Source organism: Excalfactoria chinensis, chromosome 2, assembly GCF_039878825.1.
Source record: "Excalfactoria chinensis isolate bCotChi1 chromosome 2, bCotChi1.hap2, whole genome shotgun sequence".
In the NCBI taxonomy this organism is placed as follows: Eukaryota; Metazoa; Chordata; class Aves; order Galliformes; family Phasianidae; genus Excalfactoria; species Excalfactoria chinensis.
Window position 1 is genome coordinate 2,786,727 of NC_092826.1, and position 26,461 is coordinate 2,813,187.

Below are 26,461 nucleotides of genomic sequence, written 5' to 3' on the forward strand. Positions count from 1 at the left end.
AAAGGAAAACCATTTTTTGGAAAACATACACTATCTTCTTTTTCACCACCACACCCACATGTTCATTTATTGATTCACAGCAGTTATGAGACAACAGTCAAGAGACCAACACCTGAGCCCAGCTAATGAGACCAACAGAAGAACTCATTATAGAAGACAGTAATTCCTTCATTTCCATCACCTTGAACCCATCAGCCTGATGTGTATAAAAAGGCTACAACTATAGCAGGGTTTACAGGTCAAGCATATAGGGTGTGAATTTGAGTAGAGCTCCAAAGCTACTCTTGCTCCCCTCAGAAAACACAGAATGCAAACTCCCTACTCACCTCTCCTTCTTAGTATAATAGAAGCATAGAAAGAACAGCCCAATTCTGTCTTTTCAAGGCAAAGTAACACTTAGGTACTAGCAATTCTTTAATCTGAGACATTCACAGTATCTTATAGAATAAACCACATCAGGTAGTATTACTGCTAAGCATCCTAAGGAGAGGCACCTTGATATTTCTCTGCAGTTTCCTACATCAAGTATCTGAGGACTTTGTGATCTGTTATTAATGATAATGTGCTGTGAGGGATTAAGCTACAAGTGCAGACAATTATAAAAACAAATATTCCACTGTCATGCTGTTACCTGTGTGAAACAAACAAATAAAGAAAAATCTCCCCCTCACCCCCCCCCTCAACGGTTAATAAAATTTCAGCTCAATTAAACAGGTGGAGAAAACATATGGGGTTTTTTTTGTTTGTTTGTTTGCTTTGCTTTCTTTTGGTTTTGTTCTTGGAAATATCATCTGCGTGTCTTTCCAAGGTGAAAAAAATAACAATATTCACCTGCCTGCCATATGGACCGTTTCTGAGTCTTACTTAAGCAAAAAATGAAAACAGTTCCAAGATCTCTGCATGAAAACAATGAGAGGAGATAAAACAAAATCCAGCAAGGAACAAAGTGTATGGATTACTGCCCAGAATGGCACTGGAGTTAGAGCTCAAACTTCATTAGATATCCCCTTTTTTCGTACTTCTTGGCTCGAATGAAAGTTCCAAGGTGGCATCTCCACCACTGACGTGGTCTTTAAGCTTCTTGAAGCATGGGAGACCAAATGTTAGTAGACAGTTGAAAGCCAAGAGTGGTCAAAAACTTTATGACCCATTGAGCATGTTTTATATTCACCCATCATAGGCTTTGCTCTGGCATTGATGGAAAAGAATCCTATGTTTCATGTGATACGTGCAGTTTAACTAGCCTATTGACTTAGTCTTTTCCTCTTATTTTTAAAATATATTTACTAACTTAAGAGTTTCTGAAGGATGCTGGAGTGGAAACCTGGAGAAGTAAATCTTTAGTTAAAAAACAAATCTTGTAGTGCAGAAATTGTGGCCTGCAAAGCCAACTTTTGCTTCCATTTGCATTTTATTTCTTATACTCACGGTCAGTTAAGCCTTTGGTCTCCTTACTTGCTAAAATTTTGTAACAGCTTTGTCTTATAAACATCTGAGTTGCTCTGGGGTACTTCAGTTTTGGCTGTTTTCCTTGTTTTCTGACCAAACCTTTTAGACAAAGTTTATGACACTTCAGTTGTTTAGCATCATTTGTGCTTATTCTTCTGGTGTTCCAAAAAGAAATCAATGGCACAGAACCAGTGACAATGAAAACATTTCACTGTATTAATCTAATGTCTTTTATAACTCTTTGTCTGCTTGATAGAGAAGCAAAAGACGTGACTTAATTTTTCTGCTTTGTGATATATTTCCTGGTTACAGAATTGATCCTTGAATGGATCCAGAAGGGGGCCTTTGTGTAATGAAACTTTGGAGTATGGTGCCCATACATAAAAGATTTTCATACAGAAATTGTTTTGTGGTAGTTTATGAGGCAAAATCTTCAGAAAACTTCAGTATTAACTGAATGGCACTGAAAATCTTCACAGTACAAAACACTGAATGAATAGCATCTTCCTTGACGTCAGTTGTGCCACCCTAAGTTTCTCTTTTCCATACCTAGGTTTCCTTTGCTTATACTGGAAAAACATGATGTTTCTAGAAGCTATGCTATTTGGGAACAGGTTTGCAGTTTTACCAGTTGACTGCTGCCAAACCAAATGGTGGATATCTTCTCTTCAGGTCATCAATAGGAACATGACTATGTTAGGGGCTTCTCTTCCTCTCTCAGATAGATTAAATTTGTGGAATTCTGGACATCTTGGGAGCAAGGAAAGAAGCTGACAAACAGAAAACCTGTTTTCCTGTAAATTAAATTAAAGAGGATATGGTTAGAAGGGGAAAGAAAAAAAAAAAAAAAAAAGTTTAAAAAACATGCAAATTCAATTTTTATCTGTCAGAAATAATCACAGAGAAGATCAGAAAAGCACAGGATGATTTTAGATGTTGTAGATTTGTAGAGAAGCATTTTGCCTATTTATTACAGGACTCCCTGGTTGTAGAATTCATCTGTGCCCTGAATTTAATAAAGCAACATTAGAAAATTTAGCGGGATCATGGATCAAATAAAAAACAACAAAAACAGTTTACTGACATTCTCAGTGTCTTTATAACAACCCCTTCTGCATGTCTGACCTCAGTTTGAATGAGAGACACTGAACATCATAAAACTATTTGTTTAGTTCTTTTTGCCTATAGCTCAGATTGGATTCAAGCAATGATTCCTCTAGTTTTTAATAGATTGTGCTGTTCTGCATCTTAACCAAGAAGGATGTTTGAAAAGTGAGAACTTCACAAGTCTTATTTAATCTTATTTATAATAAGACTAAGGAGGTAACCAGGTCTTGGCTATATGAAGATAAAAAGTTGGAAGTTCAAGAACTTAAACATCTGTTGCTTGTTGGCATCTATGGTGGGTTTCTTCTCATCCACTTTGGATAAAGGTTGCTTCTGCCTGTTCAGGTTTCCCTCTTACAGAGAAAAATATACATCTTCAGGTTGTGAATCTGTGTTCCACTGTTTGAGTAGCAAATATTCCAGTCTTCTGTTCAGCATATTGCTGAAATAGAGGGACCCAAAATCATCACCCCTGGTGTTCAATTTTCCCTTGGAAATTTGCTTCTTTTTACTCTGTCCTTCTGGAGCTGGCAGTTAAGCAACCATTATATTCCTTTAAAAAAAAATTCCTCCATCTTGCTATCAAGTTAGTGTTGCCATTTCTGATATAAATTTTTTAAACTCTGTAAAGAATATCCCAAAATTGTACTTTAATTTTAAATATCTATGTATATTTTCCCCCCTGGGAAATAATTATACGGTCTGATAGATCTTGATGTTAAATCTTTTTCCTTACTCAAATTTAAATGGCTTTTTTTTTCTCTCTCTCTTTTTTTCAGAGGCATAATGAATCCCTGCTACTCCTTATGGAACACTCAAAATTATTTTCATCTTACACTTTAGTTGTATTTTTTTTCTCTCCACTTTCCCACAACAGTTTTATCTTTACTTTTTTCGTTCAAGTTACTAATACATAAAACTTGCCTTCGTAAGTTCCATGACATTTTTGCACATATTCTGGCAACAGATTGAATAGATTATATTATCAGATGCTAACCAAAGTAATGGCTTATTATGAATGAAGAAAAGCAAATAACACTGGATCAAGCTTGGCATTCCAATTCTTGCAGTAAATGAACTGTTGTGTCATCAAATCTTTTGCCACTGTAGCAATAGCCAAATAATAATTGTGTGCCTGAAGGCTGCAGTAGAACATGCATTTCCCTCCTATCTTTTGTAGCATTATTTCAGTAGGAATGGCTGCTTCATTCCGCAGCCCGCTCTTTTTCTCTCTGCACACATGTAAGAGTCAGTGAATATCACTGTCAGCACTTCATGGTAGCAAATTTTGGGTCTCAAGAAGCAGTGGGGTTAGAATAATGTCTAGGAAGGAAACCAGCCTTGCTGTTCAGTAGGCCTACAGCAATCACCAACTTTTTCAAGCGTCACCACACCATCAGCTGTCAGCACATGCCATCCAATAAAGTCATCCATGATTAATTATTCTTAAATGACAGCAGCATATTGAAACAAGCTGATAGCTGCTGACAGTGGAAATCCAATTAACCTGAATTACTATCTTGATTGTGGCTCAATTAATGTCAGCTGTGCCACATCAGAAGTGAAGGCTTGGCTAATATAATTGTTTAATTAATTTACTGCAGAGATTAGTTGATGTGGGACTGCCCTTATGCTGACTTCTTTTCTTGTTTTTTTTTCTACTTTTTTTTTTTCTGCTTCTACTGAAAGAAACAGAAAGAGGAAGCAGCTTGCTGTCTACAGCTTTTTGCTGAAGTGTATAAATGAAGTTCTGTCTTTAAATGAGGTTTGAGAGATCACAGAGGGATACACAGAGCAGTTAAACTTCTGTTAAAAATATGTTATTGCCCATTGCTTTAGTGAGTTTCCCTGTGCCCTGTAGCTGAGAAGTAAGGGGGGTGGCTAGGGCTTTTCTTTGATGCATTTAAACTCTGAAACATGATGTTGCTATTATAAGTGATTTTTCTGCCTTTTAAACTACTTGTAGCAAGCAACAGGAAGTCTGTTAATGAGAATGGATTTATTTATCTACTGAAATAGAAAGTTGGCTCAGAGGTGACTGGAAGTTTTGTTGTTTGTGATGTAGTATCTGCCTGGTGTCTTGAGATTAATCTGTACTCTCACAACGCTTGTGCATAGGCAGACTTTAATGGCAGATAATTAGAGAAAGAAGAAGAAATGCGTTATGAGCAATTTTAGGAATGACTCACTAAAGAAAAGGGTCTGCTGGTGGTTCTTCCAGTTGAAGCACATTATAGTGGCTGTTACGGTCTTTGCTATATTCATTTAAATTCATTTAGTTCTCTGCTGGTCAGCTTTCAACAAACATAGCACACTTAAAAGAAACATCATCCTTCCATTCATAAAGAGGTACAGAAGAAACAGAGAACTGCCACAAAACAATTGTGGGCCTAAGGATTACACTAACTAATATGTTGGAGTCTGTGAAGTAGATTAAGAGAAAACTTCACTTCATCTTGCCAGAAACTTAAAAATATTCTTAAAAAAAAAAAAAATAAATAAATAAATACAGGCAGACTCAGACTGATCACCAAATAAGAGGATTAGAGTGAAAAAAAGGAGCTCTAATGACTTAAAGGGGCTAGCATTAGGAAGTTGAACTCGATGAATTAATATGTTAAGCATTCACGCTTTGGCATACAGAAAGGGGAAAATGCACATGCAGCCATACCATATAGCTATCTATATATATTTTATTTTATTTCCACGAGGAGCTCAACTATTTAAGCTCCTGTCACAGATACCAGAAGAGGAAAGAAGCAGAGAGTTAAAAGCTTTGATCACCAGTGAGGAAAGGGGGGGAGGAGGGAGGGAAGAAAGAAAGAAAAAAAGCTGGGGCACTTAACAATTTCAGAGATTCCCTTCATATATCCAGAGTGTTCAAAAATATCTGGTTTCATAAATGCCAACCTCAAAAAAATATATATCCGTAAGTGGTGGGGACTTCTCTGGAGATTGCTGCCTTTGAGTTGTTCTCCAAATACCACCAGCACATAATCTCCCATGGAGGTTTCAGTTGAGGTAGAAGTTCTCAGAACTACTTTGAAAACTTTCTCAAAGCTTCAGACCAGTCATTCAGTTCAGTTTTTGGGATTATGGTTTGGGAGGATTTACAGATAAGCCTTTCCCTGAAAACTGATTAATATCCTCATCTTCTCAGCAGCCTGTTACATCCGCCTGGTGTAATACTGACAATAATATGTCACAACAAACTGAACTACAGAGAAAAGTTTTGTACTTAACACAGTGTAATAGTTTATTAATTTTCGTCTTTAGGTCAGAGAATCATATCATCATAGAATGGCTTGGGTTGGAAGGGATCTCAAAGACCATATAGTTCCAACCCCCCCTACCACAGGCAGGGCTGCCAACCACTAAACCAGGTGCTAGATCAGGTTGACCACCCTGGCGTTGAACCATTGATCCATTTCCAACGATAGGGCATCCACAGCTTCTCTGGACAACCTATTCCAGTCTGATGGTGAAGATTTTTTTTTCCCTGACATCAAATGAAATTGCCCCTGCATTAGTTTAAAACCATTTCCCCCTTGTCCTACCACTGTCTGCTCATGTAAAAAAGTTGATGTCCCTTCTGCTTGTAACATGATATAGAAATGAAATTTCTTTGTCTTGGCTAAAAATCAGTTATGTTTGTGTGACGTGTTCTCTCTGTTGTATTGCCCAACAGATGAAGTGTTGCAGGTTTGTTTTTTTTTCCTTTACACAGCAGAAATGTCTTGAGTAAATTTGCTTTCTACTGCAAATCTTGCAAATCAGCTCCTAACCCGCACTGTGACAGAAATCGTATGCGACTATACAAAGATATATGTATTTAATAAGTTTTGTTGCTTTCTGCTCCCTTCCAATTTCACAATGAGATACAAGTGAGAGAGAAAAGCTATTTTCTCTTTTGCCCATAGAGACTCCTATTTTCATTTAATTCTTAATTTTGCAGATTGTTCTCTTGTTGTTACTAGTAGTGGATGTGGTCTGTAGGAATGACCTTTGGGACCTCACTTTGTGCTGTTCACGGAGCTCCACTGTGTTGTCCATCACAGTTAAACTGTTACCGCATACTTTTCACAACCAGGCCTCTGCAGTGGCAGCACTGATTGGGGTTCAGTCAGCAAAGCCAGTCTCCAAGGTGAATTATGAAGCAATGCTATTAATCAGATAGTTGTAACATACTGATCTCTTCTATTTAGGATCCCTCGCAAACTGTAAATACATACTCTCATAGCAAAGAGCTTCCCCCTGATATCCAACCTAAATCTTCCCTCTTTCAACTTAAAGCATTTCCCCTTGTCCTGCTATTATCTACCCTTTCAGAGAGCCGAAACAATAGATGTAGAACATCAGTGTAAGGATGATATTGCAGAGATCTCTTAACAATTATTTTGGAGGTGAATGAAGGAGACTGTTGTTGTTTTTTTCCTGCACCATATGATCTCCAATGCCATACTCATAGCTTTATTATGTGACTGTAATTACAAAGAAGTACTGTCATCCAGGAAAATGATAAAGCTTCTCATCACACAAATGGCTGAACTTCTTTGTCTGAAATAAAAACAGAGAAAACTCCATCCAAAAACAGACTGGATATGTTGCATTTGTGCATTTAATGCAGAAACAAAATGAATGTTAATAGGCCGATGTGAAAGTGACAAAACTACAAGAGGTATAAAAAAAATAATAAATGAATAAATAAATAAAAAGGCAATTCAGACCCTGGAGAGCCTGTTTAGGTTTAAACAGAAGTTTAAACCATGGATTAATAATAAGGAATGTCAATTAAAAGAGGGTATGTTTAGGTTAGAAGTTATTTATTCAGAGGGTGGTGAGGTGTTGGTAGAGTTTGCTCAGAGGCATTGTGGATGCCCCATCTTTGGAGGTCTTCAAGGCTGAATGGGATCCTGACAGTCTGATCTTGTGAGTGGTAATCGTGTCCATGACAGAACTAGATTATCTTGAGGTCCCTTCCAACCCAAGCCTGTGATCATTCAGCCTCACATTTAGTTCTGTCCTCCCAATACATTAATATGGAAGCACTATTAGCTTCACTGATGTTACAGGATCTATTTTGAATAAGTGAAGACCTGCATATTGGTACTTAAGGGGTTAAGAAGCTGTAAAGTAGCTTTTAGTCTGCTTGTATATATATATCATATATATGTGTGTGTGTATGCCCCATTAGGCAAAATGTGAAGGTGTGCATTTCCTGAATTTGCAGCACACCGTTTATCACATTCTCCAAGTAGGATTTTCATGCCTGGTCTCAATTTAATTGACTCACCATTACTTAGCACTTTGCTCTAGCCTCAGTACTGCAAAGGAGCAGCAATGACATGGTTAATGCTCACAAACTGGTGAAAAATAGCATTCCTGCAAGGAGAATCACAGAATTGTAGGGGCTGGAAGGGATCTCCAGAGGTCATCGAGTTCAACCCCCATGCAAAGCAGGTCCCCTACATCAGGTTGCACAGGTAGGCATAGGCAAGAAATTTCAGTCGTATGCTTTAATAGTCTTGGTTGCCAAATCTGGTGATTCTCCTCAATTATTTTTTTTAAGGATAATTCTCTTAATCTTATTATTGAAACATATTTTTTTTCCAACTTTAGTACCCAAACCAGTCTAGTTACCATGCTTAGATATATATATAAAGTTCGATGCAGCAGATGTCAGCTGTGTTCTGCAAAACTCTAAATTAATGCGTGATAGTTTGTCGACACTTCTTGATGTGCTAATGGTTGTAAGAGAGATAGCAGTAGGATAGGAGTGATGCTAATGATGGTCCGGAGATAGTGGTGAGCAAAGTCTGCAGGATGCAGTTACCTGTATTAGATAAACCAATACAGTAAGGAGAAAACAGAAATTAGCAAGTAACAAGTCTTCTCTGCTTTTTGTTGTGTTTATTTTATCATCATTTCAATTGATCTAGTGAAAATACAAATACAGATCATACTGCCTAATATAGTTCTGTGACATTTCAACTTGGGAGATTCATCAGCTCCTAGTACTGACTTTCTGAGGAGCTAATGGCAACGTGCTTCCTGGAAGCTCTACAAATTGGTTTTACTTATGTTCTTTAGGACTGGGGGGAGCTTTTTCATAGATCACTCACAGTGGTGTACTGGCTGCTGTTTGTATATTACAGGTCCTGCTGGTGATAGAACCAGACCAGGTTCTTCTGTAATGCCTAAACACTTACACTGAAGGAAATTTGTCTTAATTACAGCTGAGATTTGAAGGCAAGTCTAAGCTCAAGAGCACTGTGCTTTGAAATCAGAAAATCATTTATTTCAGTCCCAACATGAAAAAACACTCACAAGAATTATGTATTCTGCTGTTTTTCCCCTGCCCCAAAAGTGCCTTTTGTTTATTTTGTCTGACACTTGAATTTGTTTGAGGCTAGTCTAAAGATTGTTTCTGGCTGTTGCTCAACCCTTTACTCTGCATTTTCTTTTTATTAGACTTTTCAAATAAAACGTTTTCTACAGCTATATACAAGAAACTATTAATTTTCTTGAAGCAGAACCTCATAAGGAAGGGCTGAAATTCTTCCATTAACATCAACGAATGTGGAACAGATTATACACTTTGTTTACAAGTTGCTTGGAAGTCAGTGCAAGGTTTGATCTAGTTGTTATTGACGTATGAAGCTAACCTGCTGAGCCTTGCACTGTTGCATTGGAGAATAAGCTGAATCTTTCCTCATTTGGTTCCACAGTTGAGCACTGGCTGCCATAACCCACTCACAGACACAATGATGACTTACAGACTAAAGTGAAAACAGGTTGAACTACAGAGCTCCACATATAGAGACTAGCAGCACTGTGACCCAAACACTGCCATTCCCAACCCAGACAACCAGTCCCTTTCACGTGGTAGCATAAACCAACTAATGAACGCAACACAATACTGTGGTTGAATCACACAGCTACCTTACACAAATGTTGCTAGGTTTGAGTTACTGGGGAAGTTCAGTTCTTTATGTCTGTCTATGTGGTGGAGTTGTTAAGAATCTCAGGGAATTTTTTTTGCAAAACTTTACGAGAATATTTTGGTTTTGGGAAAATGAGGGTTATATGGTGTTTTAGCTGCACACGATAGTCATTACCTGCTTTAAAGTGCTGGCTAGATTGGCTACATAGAATTAAAACAACTGCTAGAGGTAGATGGCTTCATTCCAGTACTGGGGGAAAAAAAAAAGAAAATTAATCCTCTTTACAGTGAATTTGTAAATCATGTTGCAGGCCTGCTGCCTTGAAAGACATGCTGGAAATATAAGCTATTATCATGTGTTATTATGAATGATGTTTCAGCCATTAAAAAAAAACCACACACACACACAAAAAAAAAACAACAACACCAAAAACCCCACCAAGTATATTAAGGGAATATTAAGATTGATAATTCAAGCATTAAGAAGTTAGAAAATGCAGCACTTAAATCTGTGCATACAGTCTCTCCACCAGCCCCTTTCTGCTTTTAGGCAAATCAGCACAGAAAATGGTGCTCTTATCCTCACAGGGGAGTGTGGCCGACGGTGAAAATTGCCTCAGATTTTGAACTAGTCATGAGTGCACATGAACTAGGATCTCTGAGAAGCCTTACCTTTCCCAAGCAGAGCCAGATTCCTTAGGAACAATAAAAAGTGCACCCTCACTGACTGGGAAAACTCCTTTCTCCACATTCTTCCTTCTACTCCCCATCCTGCTCTGAAGCATGGAGATACTAAAGAAAATGTTTGTTTTATCTTTGTCATTGTGGGATACTTTGACATTTTTCTGTAGGTTTCATCTTTGAATTGGCTGCATTTAAATGAAATGTGTATACCAGGTTGAGACTGATTTCAGGCATGGAAAATGTCATCCTGAATGGTTATCACTGGCTAAATAGCAAAGTGGCAGAAAACACGGTATTGCCATAGGACACACAGAGGAATCATGCCTATAGATGGCAGGTGAAATAAAAGTAAATGACTAAGAAGTGAATCACAGAGAAACTTAGAATGGGAAGGCTATGCAGAATTAGTGCCAAATTTCACATATGTAGACATTGAGTTACAAGGAAAGGTTTGAAATTGATCCAAATGATGTGGCAGTCAAGGTACAAAACCAATGTGACAAAGCAAAGTGATATTCCCTTGCTGGCATAGGCTGGCTTTTTTCTGTTGCTATCAAATCTTGTAGGTTTTATTCATATCCAACTTGACTGCTTTGTACTCATTTAAATACACCAAAAGTGCTTAATAATATTTCTGGCCTTTTCTAGCCTGCCTGCAGAAGCAGTGATATTTAATAGCAAATTCATTGTTACTCTATAAGGAAGCTTTACCATAAAGGTCACCAAATCTGGTCAGCGCATTTTAATTTTTACACACATTAAAGGTCATACTCCTCACTTTTGTAGCAATAACACATTCTGTTTACTATCTCATCAGAGATGTCTGTGTATTACTTAGCTGAGAGATTCTGTCAATGTAAATAGAATATAAAAACAAAAAATAATTATGATGAAAACAATAGTGAGAGTGCATGAGGAATTTTCCCCTCTTGACGTTTGCATTATACTTCGAGGTAAACATACATTTATGGTCTGATTTTCTGCCGCATTACTCCAATATTTCCTTTTATTCCCCTATAAGAGCTCCACAGTGTTCTGCAGAGTCCCTGCTGGTGTATCTTGGAGTGACAGTAGTTTCAGATTTATAATATCACCTCTGTATAAATGTGTCCAAATGTTATTAAGGACCTGGGCTCCCAATCCAGCAGACCACAAATTAGCTTTCAAAATGTATATTAAGGGCACAGACAAGTGCTTTAGTGCAATACCAAATGACCTCTGAGGGCAGGGTGAAAGAAATGGTACGAACCTCTTTAATGTCACAAAACTCTCTATGCAGAGATTTGCATGAGAAGTGTCCCATTTTATGTCAAACAGATTCGATAATCTGAAATGAAACAGTACTTGAAAATTAATCAAGGGGAATTTTCATTGCCTGACAGGGACCATTAAAAAGACCTAACCCAACAATTGGGGACTGTTACTATGCAGATCTTTGTGTTTGTTTGTTTTATTTTTGAGGTTTATTTTTTGGATTGGGTGGCTTTTAATCCCTCCCTCCGAGATGAGTTTGCAGGAGATAGATCTTTGTAACAGACATAACTCTGAAGATTTCATTGTGCGGTTCATGGAACTGTACTTGCAGAAGTTCTTGTAATCCTTGTTCTGCTGGAAGATGCTTCATTATTTGTGCATTATTTAAAAAGCATTCCTCAGGCAAAAATGGATAGCCTGAGTCCTTTTACACTGAGTACAGGATGGCTTTTTGCTCACTTGCAATAATGACCTTAGAAATGAAGACTGAAAGGTAGAACTTTCCCTCAAGACAGATTCTTGCCCACGCAACCTAACTGAAAAGCCTGAGGTGTGTCAATACTTTTACTGTTTGACATTGCTGGAGGGAGGGAGGCATGCTGTTGGGTTAACTCTCTTAGAATTATAGAATCATAGAATCAACAAGGTTGGAAAAGACCTTCAAGACCATCCAGTCCAACCGTCTGCATATAACCAATAGTTCTCAATAAACTATGTCCCTCAACACAACATCTAAATCATAATCAGGAGGTGTGATATTTGCAAGATGAGTTTGGCTAATGATGGTAACCTGTCCAGGGCTTTTGTCCTGCAGGAGACCTAAAAAGTGCCACAACCATGGAGCTGTAGGAACAGCCATGAGGCCTCCCCTCAGCCCGCTCTACTCTGGGCTGAACCTAGCACGAAACCTCAGCCCCTCTTCATACACCTTGCTTTCCAGACCCTTCCCCATCATGTCTATAAATTTCTAAGGTGCAGGAGGCAGAGGGACAAGGCCACACTCTTTTCAGTAGTGTGTGATGACAGGACAAGAGGAAATGGCCACAAATTGAAGCATAGGAGGTTCTACACAAACGTGTTTAAGAACTTCTTTGCAGTAAGGGTGACAGAGCACTGGAACGGACTGCCCAGAGGGGTTGTGAAGTCTCCTTCTCTGGAGACATTTAAGACCCACCTGGACACCTACCTGTGTAACCTGGGGTCAGCCTGCTTTGTCAGGGGGGTTGGAGTAGATGATCTCTAGAGATCCCTTCCAGCCCCTACAATTCTGTAATTCTTTGATCATTATATCCCTCCTTAGGATACTCTCTAATAGCTTTATGTCCTTCTTATATTTGTACTCTTCACTAAGGCTGGTTGGGAATTCTCTACCTCCCTGAATTGCAGTGTACAGTGGAAGAAATCTATAGATGGCAGAGAACCACAATGCTGCTTTTCCATATCTGAATCACACAGGAAAAACAGTTTCTTCTGGACCACTCTCCTCTTATGTATGCTTTGCTCTTGCCTGCATTTGATTCTCTAGCAAGGACACATTTACTTATTTATTTATTTATTTATTCTCCTTTTAACTGCATTTACTTAGAAATTTCCAAAATGAACCTTACTTTTCTGGGCCTACGGCAGTATTGGGCTTTAATAGTCGCTAATGATTTAACTGTCTGTTGTGACATAATTAGAATGCTTCTTAACATTTCACCCCCGAGAAAGAAATACCTTCTAGGCCATAGAACATGACCTACAGCTTCTTTTATGAAATGGTGATGGGAAGATTTCTTCCAGGCTCAGTCACATCCACTTCTCCTGTCAATATAAAGCACTCCTCAGCTGTGTCCCTAAATAGCCTTGCTCATTCCTTCTCTGCTTTTCACTCCTCACTATCTCACATGTGCTTTTAAAGAGCTTTTGTCGAGACTAAAATGTATCTTTACTAATAATGTGTTACTAAAAAAGCTTAAGAACTTAGCAAAATAACTTGTAGAGACCCATTACTTCCTACTGCAGGATTTGGGCTGCTTCTGTTTTTGATGGTGATTTCTCTTTTCCCCAACACTATATTCTTTTCATCTTGGGCAAATGTTTACAAGGAAAATAGATTAGCTCAAATTTAATCAACAAGATCCTTGTGTTATGGGAAATGGTCTTAAAACAGACTGGGACAGGGTAAACTAATATACATAGAAATAAAATCAGATAAGACTGCTTATAGTTTTTTTTGTCATACGTTTTCTACCAGAAGATTAGACTTTTTAGTTGCTTTAAACTTGTCCAAAATTTGGCCTGAAATTCCGTCAGGTTTTCTATATCTCTTATATTTAGATATATAGGTGCATATTTTCATTAATAGTTAAAGGCAGTCAGTGTCTCCCAAAATGGAGTTTAGTTTGTTTATACCTCAGCTGTCAGTACCTGTGCTGCGTTACTGTTCCTAGGCATGCCATTATTTCAGTAAGTCTTCCTTGCCAGTAGAAGAAGCTTGGCAGAATTATTATACATTGGTCCTGTAATTGTGGATGCAGGTTGCACTGGGCTGTGGGAACTGAGAGGAGGTCAAATGCCTGTAAGGCTTCCTGTGCAGAGCCCAGAAAAGTCAAGGAAAATAAACAGTGATGTTAAGAAAGACAGTGTAAAGGAAAGATCTCCAGTAGCTAAGGGGAGAAAGGGCTGGAAAAAGATGAGTGAAATCAACTCATCTTGGAGTTGGAGGAATGGGAAATTCCAAAAAGCCAAAGCTCCCTGAATAATTATGTCCTGAAATAAATGAATCATTTTACAGGATCTCGCCCTTGGGAAAAATGATCCCGTTGCAGATTTGGAAATGGTTTGCCATGTGAATTAACCTTGATTCAAGAAACTACATCGTGCTTTTATTGTTATTATTTTTTACTATTTGGGGAATCTGAACTTTCCTGAGATCAGCCAGGCTGCCAGCTATGGTTTATGTCTCCACTTTTTTGCCTTAAAATGAACCCATAACCGCACTGCCGTTTGGAATGGAAGATACTCTTTAAATGGTTCTACTGTCTTGAAACTTCAATAGAAATATTAGGACCTTGGTGTTAAGTGAAAGGTTTAAAGTCTTTTTGTGGTCTCATGTGAGCATGGCTTTGATGGATGTCCTAAGAATATCTGTAAGTAAAATGGATATAAATATAGTATGTGCGTTGTGCAATAATTACCCATTCACTGAGCAAGTTAGAGATCCTGCTGGGGAAAACTATATTTTCATTAATTGTACATGCATACCTGGGAAAACTAAAATCATAGCATATGCAAGTTATTTAGCCCTTAAATTTCTGATGGTGATGTGTTTTCAGTGTGCCATGATGTCTTGGGGCTATTAAGAGTCATACGACTGCATTATTTGTTTCCCAACTTCTCTCCACAATGACAAGACATTGTTTATAATCTCAGTTTACCAGTCACTCTCTGTTAACCTCAACTGGGGATAATTACCAGAGTTTGTTGTGATTACTATTATAATGTATGCTGTTTATTATTGCGTATTCCTCAAGGTCCCTATACTATGGTCTGTAGATCCTATCTGGTGATCAGAACAATTTGCCCTACCTGCTATGTGCTAATGTCTTTCTTCACTAATTAGGGCACTGAAAAGCTTGCAAGAGCTACGCGATCAATCTAGGGCTATAGACTCCCTACTAGCTCCCAAAGGATACCTACAAACAAGCATTGCATCCATCACCTCACCAACATACAGGATAGTTCTCTTCACAAGATAGGGTGGGTTAAGTGTATGGGGGCTATAAAGACAGTGTTACTGAATCTCATAAGAGATGTAAACAGAGAAGGAAACATTATCCTGACTTGTCAGCCAGGGTGAGGTCATAAAATGTTAACCTAAATATCAGAATACAGGTTTGGCCCTGTTTCTTTTACCCTCCAATAAGTCTGTTTATGGTTGAGCTTGACGGTTGCTTTACACTCTTTACATAAATGCAAAAATAATAGTGAATGTAAATTTGCAGTGAGAGAGCAAAATAATGGAACCTCTCTGCAAAGGATCTGAAGTAAAAGCCCCCATACAGTCTTTGAAATTCTTATTTGGAGTGTTAGACTACTGCTGGATGCTTAATTGCTTAATGACCTATTAGCATCCTGTGCTGACAGAGCAAAGGTTCCGGCATCGTTGAAGTGGACAAGGATATCTAGATGTTTTAAGATAGTCTTCAGTTTTAAGCAGAGATTTCCTGCCTTGCATACCTGACAAGAAGATCCTCTTACTGAAAGCATCTCATTTTTTTTTCCAAACCCAACAAAAGCATTTCAGTGTGAATAACTGAAAAGCAAATGGGGAACTAAGGTGAACCACTGATCATCTGCTTTGGGTTTAGGGCAGCGTGGCATTTGTATTTTATAAATAAAAAAGATAATCTAGAAATCCAAACTTTCATAAAAGTCACCAGTTCTGTTGGTGATTGATTCTAGAGGAGAAGAAGATGGAACATGCATTACTGAGTTCCCTGGTGGAAGTGCTACTCCAGCTTTGCATGGAGAAATGGATAGGCTTTGGGAGGGTTGCAAGTGAATGAAGGAGTGGGCTGTGGAGCGTGGATGGAGGCTCCCTGGCACTTGCAGTGTAAGAGTCCAAAACTTCTATAGAACAAAATAGCTAGGGAAGTAGAGCTCTATGAGTACAGAGAGGACAGATCTTCAGTAAAGAGAGGTGTAAGCACTTAGCATAGTCCAACCACTGCTAGGTCTCATTATACCACTTAGGGAAAGGAATGAAAAGTAGGTAGCATCAAGATAGTCTTCTCAATTAGGATGATGTTTAAGTTGGAAGATAAAGGACTCTGGACAAATGAAATCGTTTGATCAGGAAGCTGTATTTAAGGAGATCTCCCTTAAAAAGGGGAAAAGGATCATTCAGAAGAATGGATCATTATGAACAAAGATACAAGTTCTCCATGTTGTTTCATGTTGTTTTGTTTCAGATAGTCTCATTAATGGAAAAATAGCAACGTTTCTTTGTGAATATGCTTTCCATCTTCCTATTCAAATATCCATGCATTTATTTCTTTCTCTTCTTTCAGCTACGAGCCAGGAAGATGAAGTGCTGCCTCCTCTCTGCTGCTGTGGCCGTTCTGCTGTTCATCGTCATAATCATTGCAGTCTCAGTCAAAAGCTGATCTGATGACTGTTTCTTCAGGTAAAAGCCTTAAAAATCTTATACTCTTCGAGATGACTGGGAGACAATTCAGGAACTGGGTAATGCTGAGAAAGATTTATCTTGGCTTGCAGGTTCAGGTTTGGCCTAGGAGCATTATTTCCTTTAAGGAGTATTTGAGCTTGGAAATAACATCCTTTTTGGTGTTCGCTTCCTTTGTCGCATTTCTTTTTTTCATATGCACTTACAGAAATACTAATGAATGAATCCTAAATCCACTAAATTAGATGTGCTGAAGTGATATTGAAGACCACAGAATGACAAGAAGAGTAGGAAGGGGGATTTAGCATCCTACTGAGATTTTCCAGTGTGCACCCATAGAGATGCTGGAACGAAACTCTCTTGAGGGGTATGAAGATGACTGGCTAGAGATAAAGCGCAGACAGGAATAAAAAAGGGCTTCTAGTGGTCTTTGCTCTGGATTCAAAAGCAACTCCATCCCATCTCTGAAGTATATTTTCTGAAGAAATATGCTTTAAAAGCATATTTTCCTTCCTCTTTTCCTCTTTTCTCTATCAGTACCATAGGAAAATGACTCTGTTATTTTAGCCATAGTCTCTATCTGATACAAAGCATTTCTAGATGTCTTTTGAAGATTGGTAGGCCATTATTCACGGTGGTTATCATATTTAGAGAATCTCTACCACCTAAAAGGCTTGGTCTTCCAGGTCTACATGTCTTGCTGACACTAGCAGAGTTTCTAACAGCTGAACCCAGAACCCGAGAGTATCAGCAGGACATTCCTGCAGACTGCAGGTACGACTCCTGAGGCAGAAAGCAATGAAAGATGCTTTTGGTTTAGCAACCTCCCATGTCCCAGCCTCTGTTCTGTCACCTTCATACTTAGTAAATACTGCATTATTCTGAGGTTCACTGCACTCATTTATGGCAATTTAAGCAGAGATTTTCTAGACTGAACAGTCTTCTGGAACAACAGTGAAATAAGAAAAAAGAATTGATAGATTTTGGTTATTGCTTCATTTTACAAAAGTTCCTTATTGTTGGTTTGGCTGTTCTTCCATTTCAGGATAAATTCATTGCCCTTTAATAAGTCTTCATTCTTAATTGCGTTATCAGATGAAATAGCAGGGATTGATTCAAAACAAATGTTATTGTAGATGCAAAAACTTGGATTAATCATGAACTCTATACTATTGAATGTTAGGAGAAATGTCCATTAAATGGTTTTCTGTGCTTGCATACATACTAAAGCATTTGGCCACTGGTGAAGTGAGGAAGGTATCTTTTTATTTAATATATAAAGGGGTCATTTTATATAATATGTATGTGCATATATTAATTCTACATATATTTTTACACCTACTTTCCATAAGAGACACTTCTTAGGGATTCAGATGGTGATCTGTCCTGCTGATTTAAATCTGGAGTAGCTACAATAATTTTATTTGCATTACTCTAGTTTTACTCTGCACAAGTCTGGTTTAAAATGTGATCCCTCATGGCAATTTATAATATAATAAAACTTGGTTCATATGTGCTTAAATATTCTCAGCTACTAGAAATCACAAATCTTATCAACAGCTAACTAAATCTAGACACATTTTAATTTAAATCCTTTAAGGAGATAGTCGGAGAACCAAAGTATTCTAACAATAAAACTCCATCAGAAACTAGATTTAATCTTCTGTTAAGAGATCCATGTCTTGAGGGAAGTGAACCTAGAGATCTTAATGAAAGCCCTAGGAAAAATATAATGCTGTGCTTTTTCTCATCGGTTGGGAAAGTAATTATTAAGTTTAAAGCATGAGTTACTCTCCAGCAGTACAAGTGCGGGCAAAGTCTGTGCTGAGTTATATGGGAGCAAGCTTTTTTTTTATAATCATTATAAATTGTTCTTAACCCACACTGATCTCAAATGTTGTGTAGCAGATTTCACATTTAGATTTAGAAAATATAAGAAAACAGAGCATTTTCAGAATTTCCACATCCATGGTGGAACATTTTTTTCTCAGCTACCTCAACAAACTGTTTCATATAAAACTGTCTTGCATACTTTAAGGAGAGAGAGAACAGCTGGCTTTTAATGCATAACAGCTCTACATGACAGTACAGGGAAAATAAAGGGAAGAAAAAGAGTTGGGGAAATGGTTACAAAATAGTCTGAATTGGCAGAGGACACATAAATGAATAAAATCTCAAGTTTAATAATGACTGGCCAGAACTTTCATTTAAACTATCATCAAACTGTTTTTTTTCTTCTGTGCTGAATCAGGAAGGTACCAAAAGAAGCACCACCAATTACCTTTTGATGTGATTTAAGCTCAATTTGCATGATATCAGAATAGGATTTTTTAACTTCAAAACATGCAGACACAATGACAAATATGAAGGTCACTGTTCAATGAGTTAAAGGAATGAAATTATGCCCGCAGTATCTATGATCACTAATGATCATTACAATCACTAACATTAAAATCTTCTCGTTTTCCCTATTTCTACTTTTGCATTAATGATGCTGAATCAGTGGTTCCTCTCAGACTAAAAAGCACTTATTTCTTTTCAAAACAAATCAGAAGTGAATTTGGCCATTCCTTCCATAGGACAGATCAGTTTATGAGTCTTGGAAAACAAAGAGCACTTTTCTCAATCACTTTTCCAAGCAGTGGTGACACCATCAGCTGCTGTCCAAGTGCGTGCAGAGAGACCAGCTGTTCAGGAGAGCTCTGAGCCCTGAGTTCTGCCTGATGAGCCCTTTGTTGTAAGTATGCCACTGCTCCCTTGGGGCTGTTTTGTCTGGCAGAGAGAAGGTAGAGCATCTATGGAGGACGTGAAGAAACTCCTGAGGCTAAATGCCTTTATGTTTGTTTGCTGACACCTCAGGAAAATAGCCCAGAAGATTTTGGGTCACATTGCTCATATTGTAGCAAAACTGCAGCTGCTCATTTTGCTGTTGTTTTGTTATTGTTTTTTTTTTTTTTTTTTAATTTACATCAGTAAACATCTGAAAAGGACAGTACCACAACAGCAAGCTAAAGGAGGTCCCTCCTTTAACGATGTCTTTGTCTAGTGTCAGGATTTCTTAGCCTGTGTGGTTTTTCTGTGTCATTTGTAGTTTGTGACTCATTTGGATGAGTGCACAATTACCTAAGATGACAATCGAGACTGTTGGAATCCCGAGTCTAGGGCATATTTAATAGGAAAAAGAAAGAAGGATTGTATCCAAAGAAAGATGACTTAACTGTTTTGAAACCCTCCTCTTGGCAGAAGTCATTGCAGCAGAAGGTGTCTTCCCTGCCTGACATCTCCTGACACATTTCAATCAGACAGAGGTTGTGGGACTGAGTCCTTAAATTCTATGAATTTACTCTTCTTTGCGACCTTAGATGCTGTCAGTGAATGAAAAGGCCAGTGCCCAGAAAACAATATTTTACTTGTGGTTCCTGATGCAGTTTGTTGACTGTGATGCACAGCAATGGAAGAACAGAACAACAGAGAGGTGTACAAGTGATCTCTGAGCAGAATATTCTCCCAGTCTTATCTACTGGAAGCACAAGGACTTCATGATCCAGGAATCATAGAATCATAGAATGGCTTGGGTTGGAAGGGACCTTGAGGATCATCAAACTCCAACCCCCCTTCCACAGGCAGGGCCACCAACCTCCATATTTAATACCAGACCATGTTGCCCAGAGCCAACATGGCCTTGAACACCTCCAGGGATGGGGCATCCACCTCTCTGGGCAGCCTGTTCCATCACCTCACCACTATCATAGTAAAGAACTTATCCCTGATATCTAACATAAATCTTCTCTTCTCCAACTTAAAACCATTTCACCTTGTCCTGCTGTTATCTACCCTCTTAAAGACTTCCCTCCTGTTTATAGGCACCCTTTAGGTACTGGAAGGATGCAATTAGGTCTTTCTTAAGCCTCTCTTCTCCAGGCTTAACAATCCCAGCTCCCTCAGCCTGTCCTTGTAGGGGGGCTACTCCAGCCCTCAGGATTTTCCTTGACAACCACTAATGCATTCTTTCCTGTTAATGTGACCGCTTTGAAACACTATAAATTTTTAAAAAGTATACTGAGGGAGGAGTTCCACTCTTAATTCACTCTTAATTCAATCAGCATATTGAAACAAAACAACATATTGGCCAACACGTCTACTGCACAACTTCAGTACATATGGAAAAGCGATAGTAAGGCTCCGAGTATATATTTTCTAAACATTTAGCTGTCTCTTTTTGAATTTAAACTGAGTTAATCATTATCGAAAACTGGAAAATATTGTCTTAATTTGTTTATTTTTTCTCCTTTAGAATCACAATTTTCTTTGCCTAATTCGTTTACTGGCTTATTATATGGATAAATGTTTTCCTCATCCTGACCAATGAGAATGAGATTCAGGCAGCTGATTTTATACAGTCTGTCTTTGGTGTTTGTTTTTAATTTACTTTTTTTTTTTTTTTTTCCAGTATTCTGTTTATTACAGCATCCCTGTAGGCTTACCCCTTGTTCTTTGCAGTGCAGTAGGAGTGATAGAAGTTGCATTTGTAGTCACTGTGAGTGTTTGGAGGAGCAGAGGAATGCCCCTTCATGCCATCCATTCTAGGGATGTAAGGAACATCTTCATCTCAGAGCTTTAAATCTTCAAGTTTGAAACCAAGACAGCGAAAATATATTTTTGTAAGATGTGTTTTTGCTGGATCAGCCTCAGAGTGTCTCTTCCGATGTCATTCGTGTTGTACTTTTCCCTCATGGCAGCAGGTATTGTTCAGCATAAAGTACCATGCTATGCCAAGAGGAAGCACTTCTAAGACAGGACACGTGAGTAACACATCGATAAATGCAATCAGAGCCCCTATCTATTGGTATAATGATGGCTGTTCATGGCAGAGAGGGAAGTATTGAAAGTATTTATGTTCAGCATTACAGATCAGTCATTCCTTCCCATGGGGGGACAAGTCTGGGCACCCTATTCAGACTCACGCAATAGGAATTCTGACGTTTTCCTGGTACACTGGTGCCCTGATGATGTTAGGTCACAAGAACAGAGCTTTTCCTATTCAAGAGTTCATCAGAGCTGTAAGTCGACCTTAATGAATTCTACCTAACTTAGGGCAAGCAAGCAAAAAGAAACAGCTTTAATTCATGGTATTGCTTTTGCCATTTAACTCAGTATCATGGGGACAGGTTCACTTATTGTCTCTGTATGTACAAGTCTGTGTATGGTGTATTAATGACACGAGTGTTTCAGTTTTCAACCTTCTTTCAGCCTCTTGAGCTCCGTATGGTTTTTAATAGTTTTGACTGCTGTCATTCAGATTCAGGGAAAGAAAGAGGGAAGATTTAGGCTGGATGTCAGGGGGAAGTTCTTTACTAGGAGAGTGGTAAGGTCCTGGAACAGGCTGCCCAGGGAGGTTGTGGATGCCCCATCCTTGGAGGTGTTCAAGGCCAGGTTGGATGGGGCCCTGGGCAACCTGATCTAGTAATTGTGGAAGTTTGGTGGCCCTGCCTGTGGCAGGGGGGTTGGAGTTTGATGATCCTTGAGGTCCCTTCCAACCCAGGTCAGTCTGTGATTCTGTGATTCTAAAATTATTCACCCACCTGCTTTGGCTGTGCCTTTCCTACAATGCTTGCCCTACAGAACCATCAGAAATCAATAACTCTACAATATATCATAGAATCATAGAATTACCCAGGTTGGAAAAGACCTTGAAAATCATCAAGTCCAACCGCAGCCTAACCAGTACCCCATCTCTAAAAAAACCTCTGCTAAATCATATCCTTGTTTCCTATTTTTTTGTGAGGTTTACTATGTTTACAGTCAGGTGTCAGCTTTTGTCAGTTCAATTCTTGTCTTGTAGTCTGTAATTAATTACTCAGATCTTGGCATTCTCACTCAATTTTTGCTCTTACAAGGAAAACTGAGGTGCATTCCGATTCTGCAGTAACTTTTGTGCTTTGAATATAAACCAGTCAGAAATGAGATCTGAATTTTCACTGATTAATATTTAATGGCTCTGGTTCTAAGATTTGGCCCGATTTCTTAATTCAAGCTAACATTTATATTCTTAAAGCCTTTTCTGATTCCATTTCCACAGGCCACATCTGCATTTCTTTTAACTAAATTATGATGATAGCCAGTTGAAATCCATGGTTCAAACACGTAGAAGAGAGAAATAACCACCAGTAGAAAATGAGTTTTTTAGGAGGCAAAAGTTGGCCTTATGTCCTTTCAAAATAACAGAGTAAGAAAGGAACATGCCAGGAAATAGGTGAATTTATTACTAAGAAGTTCTCTGAGTTTTCACCAATTATACAAACCTTCAGTCAGATGAACATTTTGATGGGATATCACATGATCAGCTTACTGTGGCTGAATGCATTTCAGATTGACCTTGATAGCTGTCCATCTGCATGTATTTAGGCCTTTACAAGCATCACATAATGCCAGGTTATTAATTCTGCTGTGAAAAGAGCTAAAGGAGGATGCATTATGTTGCTTTCATCTTAAACTGCAGCCCCTGCAGCTCAATTAATGTGTAGTAATATGAATTCACTGATTTGAATACAGTCAGTAGGACTCCTGAGCAATCAGCAGCTTTCTTTGTCAGGTCTCAAGTTTCTGAACTGGTTCTTTGTAATTGGTAGAAAAATGGAGTAGTCCCAGTAAGTGACTGTGCAAAGTGCTGATCCTTCAGAGGGATGCAAAGTCTCTGATCTGAGTTTACAAAAGGCATTGCAAGCATAAATAATTTATGCCTTGCAAGGCCTTTAAACTTGAGCCATGATGACACACTTACAAGGATGTGACAGAAGATGCTGGTCTTCAGTTCAGTGCACTGAGTTTCTGCCGAGGTAAAGAGCAGAAGCACTTGGTTTCTACTGAGATAAAAACTAAACTAAATTAAATTGAATTAAAACAAAAACAAAAACCACAGAAAAAAATGGCTATAAAAATGGCCATACCTTTGGTTCTGAAAACGGTTCAGATCTTTGGTTTAGACCAGTAACCTTTCTGGACTCATATTCTGTGTTATTTCTGAAAAGAAAAATGAATATCTGCTGGAACTGTGGCCATCACTGATCTTTCCATTAACTGCTTTAATCATATATGGCTTTAGGTGTCTACAGATTGAAATTTCAACTTGGAATAGATTGTCCTAAGTGAATGTCCAAAACCTTTGAATGACAGAAGTGTCCACTTCTCTATGGATACTTTCAGTTCCTTATGAGGAGAGTTGTCTGGTTGAGGGAACATCAATGTTTTCAGTATGATGAATAGCTCGGGAGAGTTCTCTGAGACATAAATCACTAGAACCATGAGAAGGGAGGATTAGGCTCTTTACACGAGAGACACAGATTTATACACTGCTCACCATCATCCAGCCCTGTTGAGTGACACTTTTAGTTGACGGTGCTTGGGTTATCAGTCTTATTTAGCCCCTCCAAGTCAGAGACATCTTGGTGTTGTGGAAGGGACAAAAAGCAGAAAATAATTGTCCAGGGAGTTCTTTGTTCATCCTGGTCTTTCTTGGCTCTAAATGGTGAAAAGACTATGAGTAACTTATGCATATGAATGAGAGAGTTTGAAGAAGACTTCATTGCTGACACTTCAGTTGGTAGATAGTTATTCACTTTCTCTACACATAATATTAATGTTGGTTTTCTATATTTTTTTTTTCTTTTTTTTTTCACTTGGTTTTTAAACACATCCAGAGATGGGGACTCAACCACCTCCCTGGGGAGCCAGTTCCAGTGCTTAACTACCCTTTCTGTAAAGAAGTGTATCCTGATATCCAACCTAAACTTACCCTGGTGTAACTTGAGGCCATTTCCCCTCGTCCTGTCACCTGTCACCAGTGAGAAGAGACCTGCCCCACTCTCACTGTAAGAACCTTTCAGGTACTGGAAGACGGCAATAAGGTCTCCCCTCAGCCTCCTCTTCCTCAGACTAAAAAGCCCCAGCTTCCTTAGCCTCTCCTTGTAGGGCATATTCTCCAAGCCCTTCACAAGCTTTGTTGCCCTTCTCTGGACATGCTCCAGTACCTCCATGTCTTTCCTGTGCTGAGGTGCCCAAAACTGGACACAGTACTCGAGGTGAGGCCTCACCAATGCTGAGTACAGGGGCAGGATGACTTCCTTAGTCCTGCTCACCACGCCATTCTTGATACAAGCCAGGATGCCATCAGCCTTCTTGTCTACTTGGGCACACTGCTGGCTCATATTCAGCCGACTGTCCATCAGTACAACAAGGTCATTTTCTGTCAGACAGTTTTCCAATCACTGTTCCCCAACCTGTGGGGTTGCCTGGGATTGTTGTGACCAAAATGCAGGACCCGACACTTGGTCCTATTGAAATTCATTCAGTTTGCCTTGGCCCATTGATCCAGTCTATCTAGGTCCCTCTGTAGTGCCCTTCTCCCCTCAGGCAGATCAACACTCCCTCCCAACTTGGTGTCATCTGCAAACTTATTGAGGGTTCACTCAATCCCCTCATCAAGATCATCAGTGAAGATGTTAAACAGAAGTGGTCCCCACACTGAGCCCTGGGGGACACCGTTCGTGAAGGGCCACCAACTGGATTTAACTCCATTGACTACAACTCTTTGGGCCTGGCCATCCAGCCAGTGTATCACCTAGCAGAGCATACACCCATCTAAACCATAGGCAGACAGCTTCTACACGAGAATGTTGTAGGGACAGTGTCAAAGGCTTTACTGAAGTCCAGGTAGACCACATCGACAGCCTTACCTCTGTCCAGTGAGCGGGTCACCTTAATGCTCTGGGAGCTATTATTTAAACTGGAGGGTGAAATCAGATAAAGGTTAGATGGCTCATTCAAGACTGTTTCCATGGACTACTTAACTTCTGGGCTTTTGGGAATTGGAAAAAATGAAAAAAAAATCCCACGACTGTTATTTTTAAGTGGTTTCTGTGCCTTCAGTAGCTGTGCACATATGAACCTTCTTAGATTACCTTACAAATATCCATATCTTGGTAGTATTATGTCTGTTTAATGTATAAGAAATAAAATTCTAGTTTTCTTTATGACGTAGATTGGCAAGCTGTCTTTAAAACCAAACCTATTATTCCACCATGCTCAGTGGATTTTCTGAAATGCTTTTTGTATTTTCATTAGGCTTTAATAGGAGTTGGTCTCTTGCACAACAACCTTTAATTTGCAGGGTATGTTTCTGCTCTCGAAATGACCTTTTCAGATGTTTCTGGAAACTTTTGACTTAAGTGCTTATTAAAGAAAACTGCTTTTCCTAAGAAATTAGATGGCTCTTTTACTTCAGATTGGTAGGGAAGTTGCTCAAGCTTTGACACATTATTATTTCCCTAATTAATAGCCATATTTTTAAACTGAAATGGCTTTTACCATTACAGTGTCAAATGACTGGGCTGTATAGAGCATAAACCATTTTCATTTTCAGAACTAAATCTTTGGGAATTTCTATGCTGAAAGACTTTCTCAAATGAATCTGATCATCACAGCAGAAGGCAAAATTTCTTGTCACTGAAAAGATATACAAAGTAGACTAGAGGTAAGATAGATCATATCAGTTTTCACATTAGAGGGGTTGATTGAATTACCTCTCATTAACTGAACCACTCTGGCTGTCCATGTACAGTCATGGAGAGCGTGGAGAAAAATGCATTAGTTTTGATGTCATGTCATGAAAACATGATAGAAATAACATCCCAGGCTTTGCTGTCTCTCTGCTGACAAGCAGTACCTCACTAGATAACAGTAATTTGATTGTTTGTGATCATCTGCCTAGTCTTTAGATAAAAAAGCCGCATCACCTGTGAAACATTTCGAGGCAACTGCTTTTTCTTCTTAAAGTTCAAGTGCTTAAAGAAGAAGAA

At 38.7% G+C, this 26,461-nt stretch overlaps 1 protein-coding gene across 8 annotated transcripts in view; it reads left to right on the forward strand.

The window, feature by feature from the left end:
• TSNARE1 (t-SNARE domain containing 1) overlaps nucleotides 1-26,461 on the forward strand; it is a 444,328-nt gene that overhangs the window by 366,785 nt on the left and 51,082 nt on the right. For all 8 annotated transcript variants that reach the window (XM_072329111.1, XM_072329105.1, XM_072329113.1 and 5 more), the window contains one exon: nucleotides 16,492-16,607. In XM_072329111.1, the coding sequence (XP_072185212.1) occupies nucleotides 16,492-16,587 (96 nt within the window). In that variant the 3' untranslated portion in view covers nucleotides 16,588-16,607. The remainder of the gene's footprint in view (nucleotides 1-16,491; nucleotides 16,608-26,461) is intronic.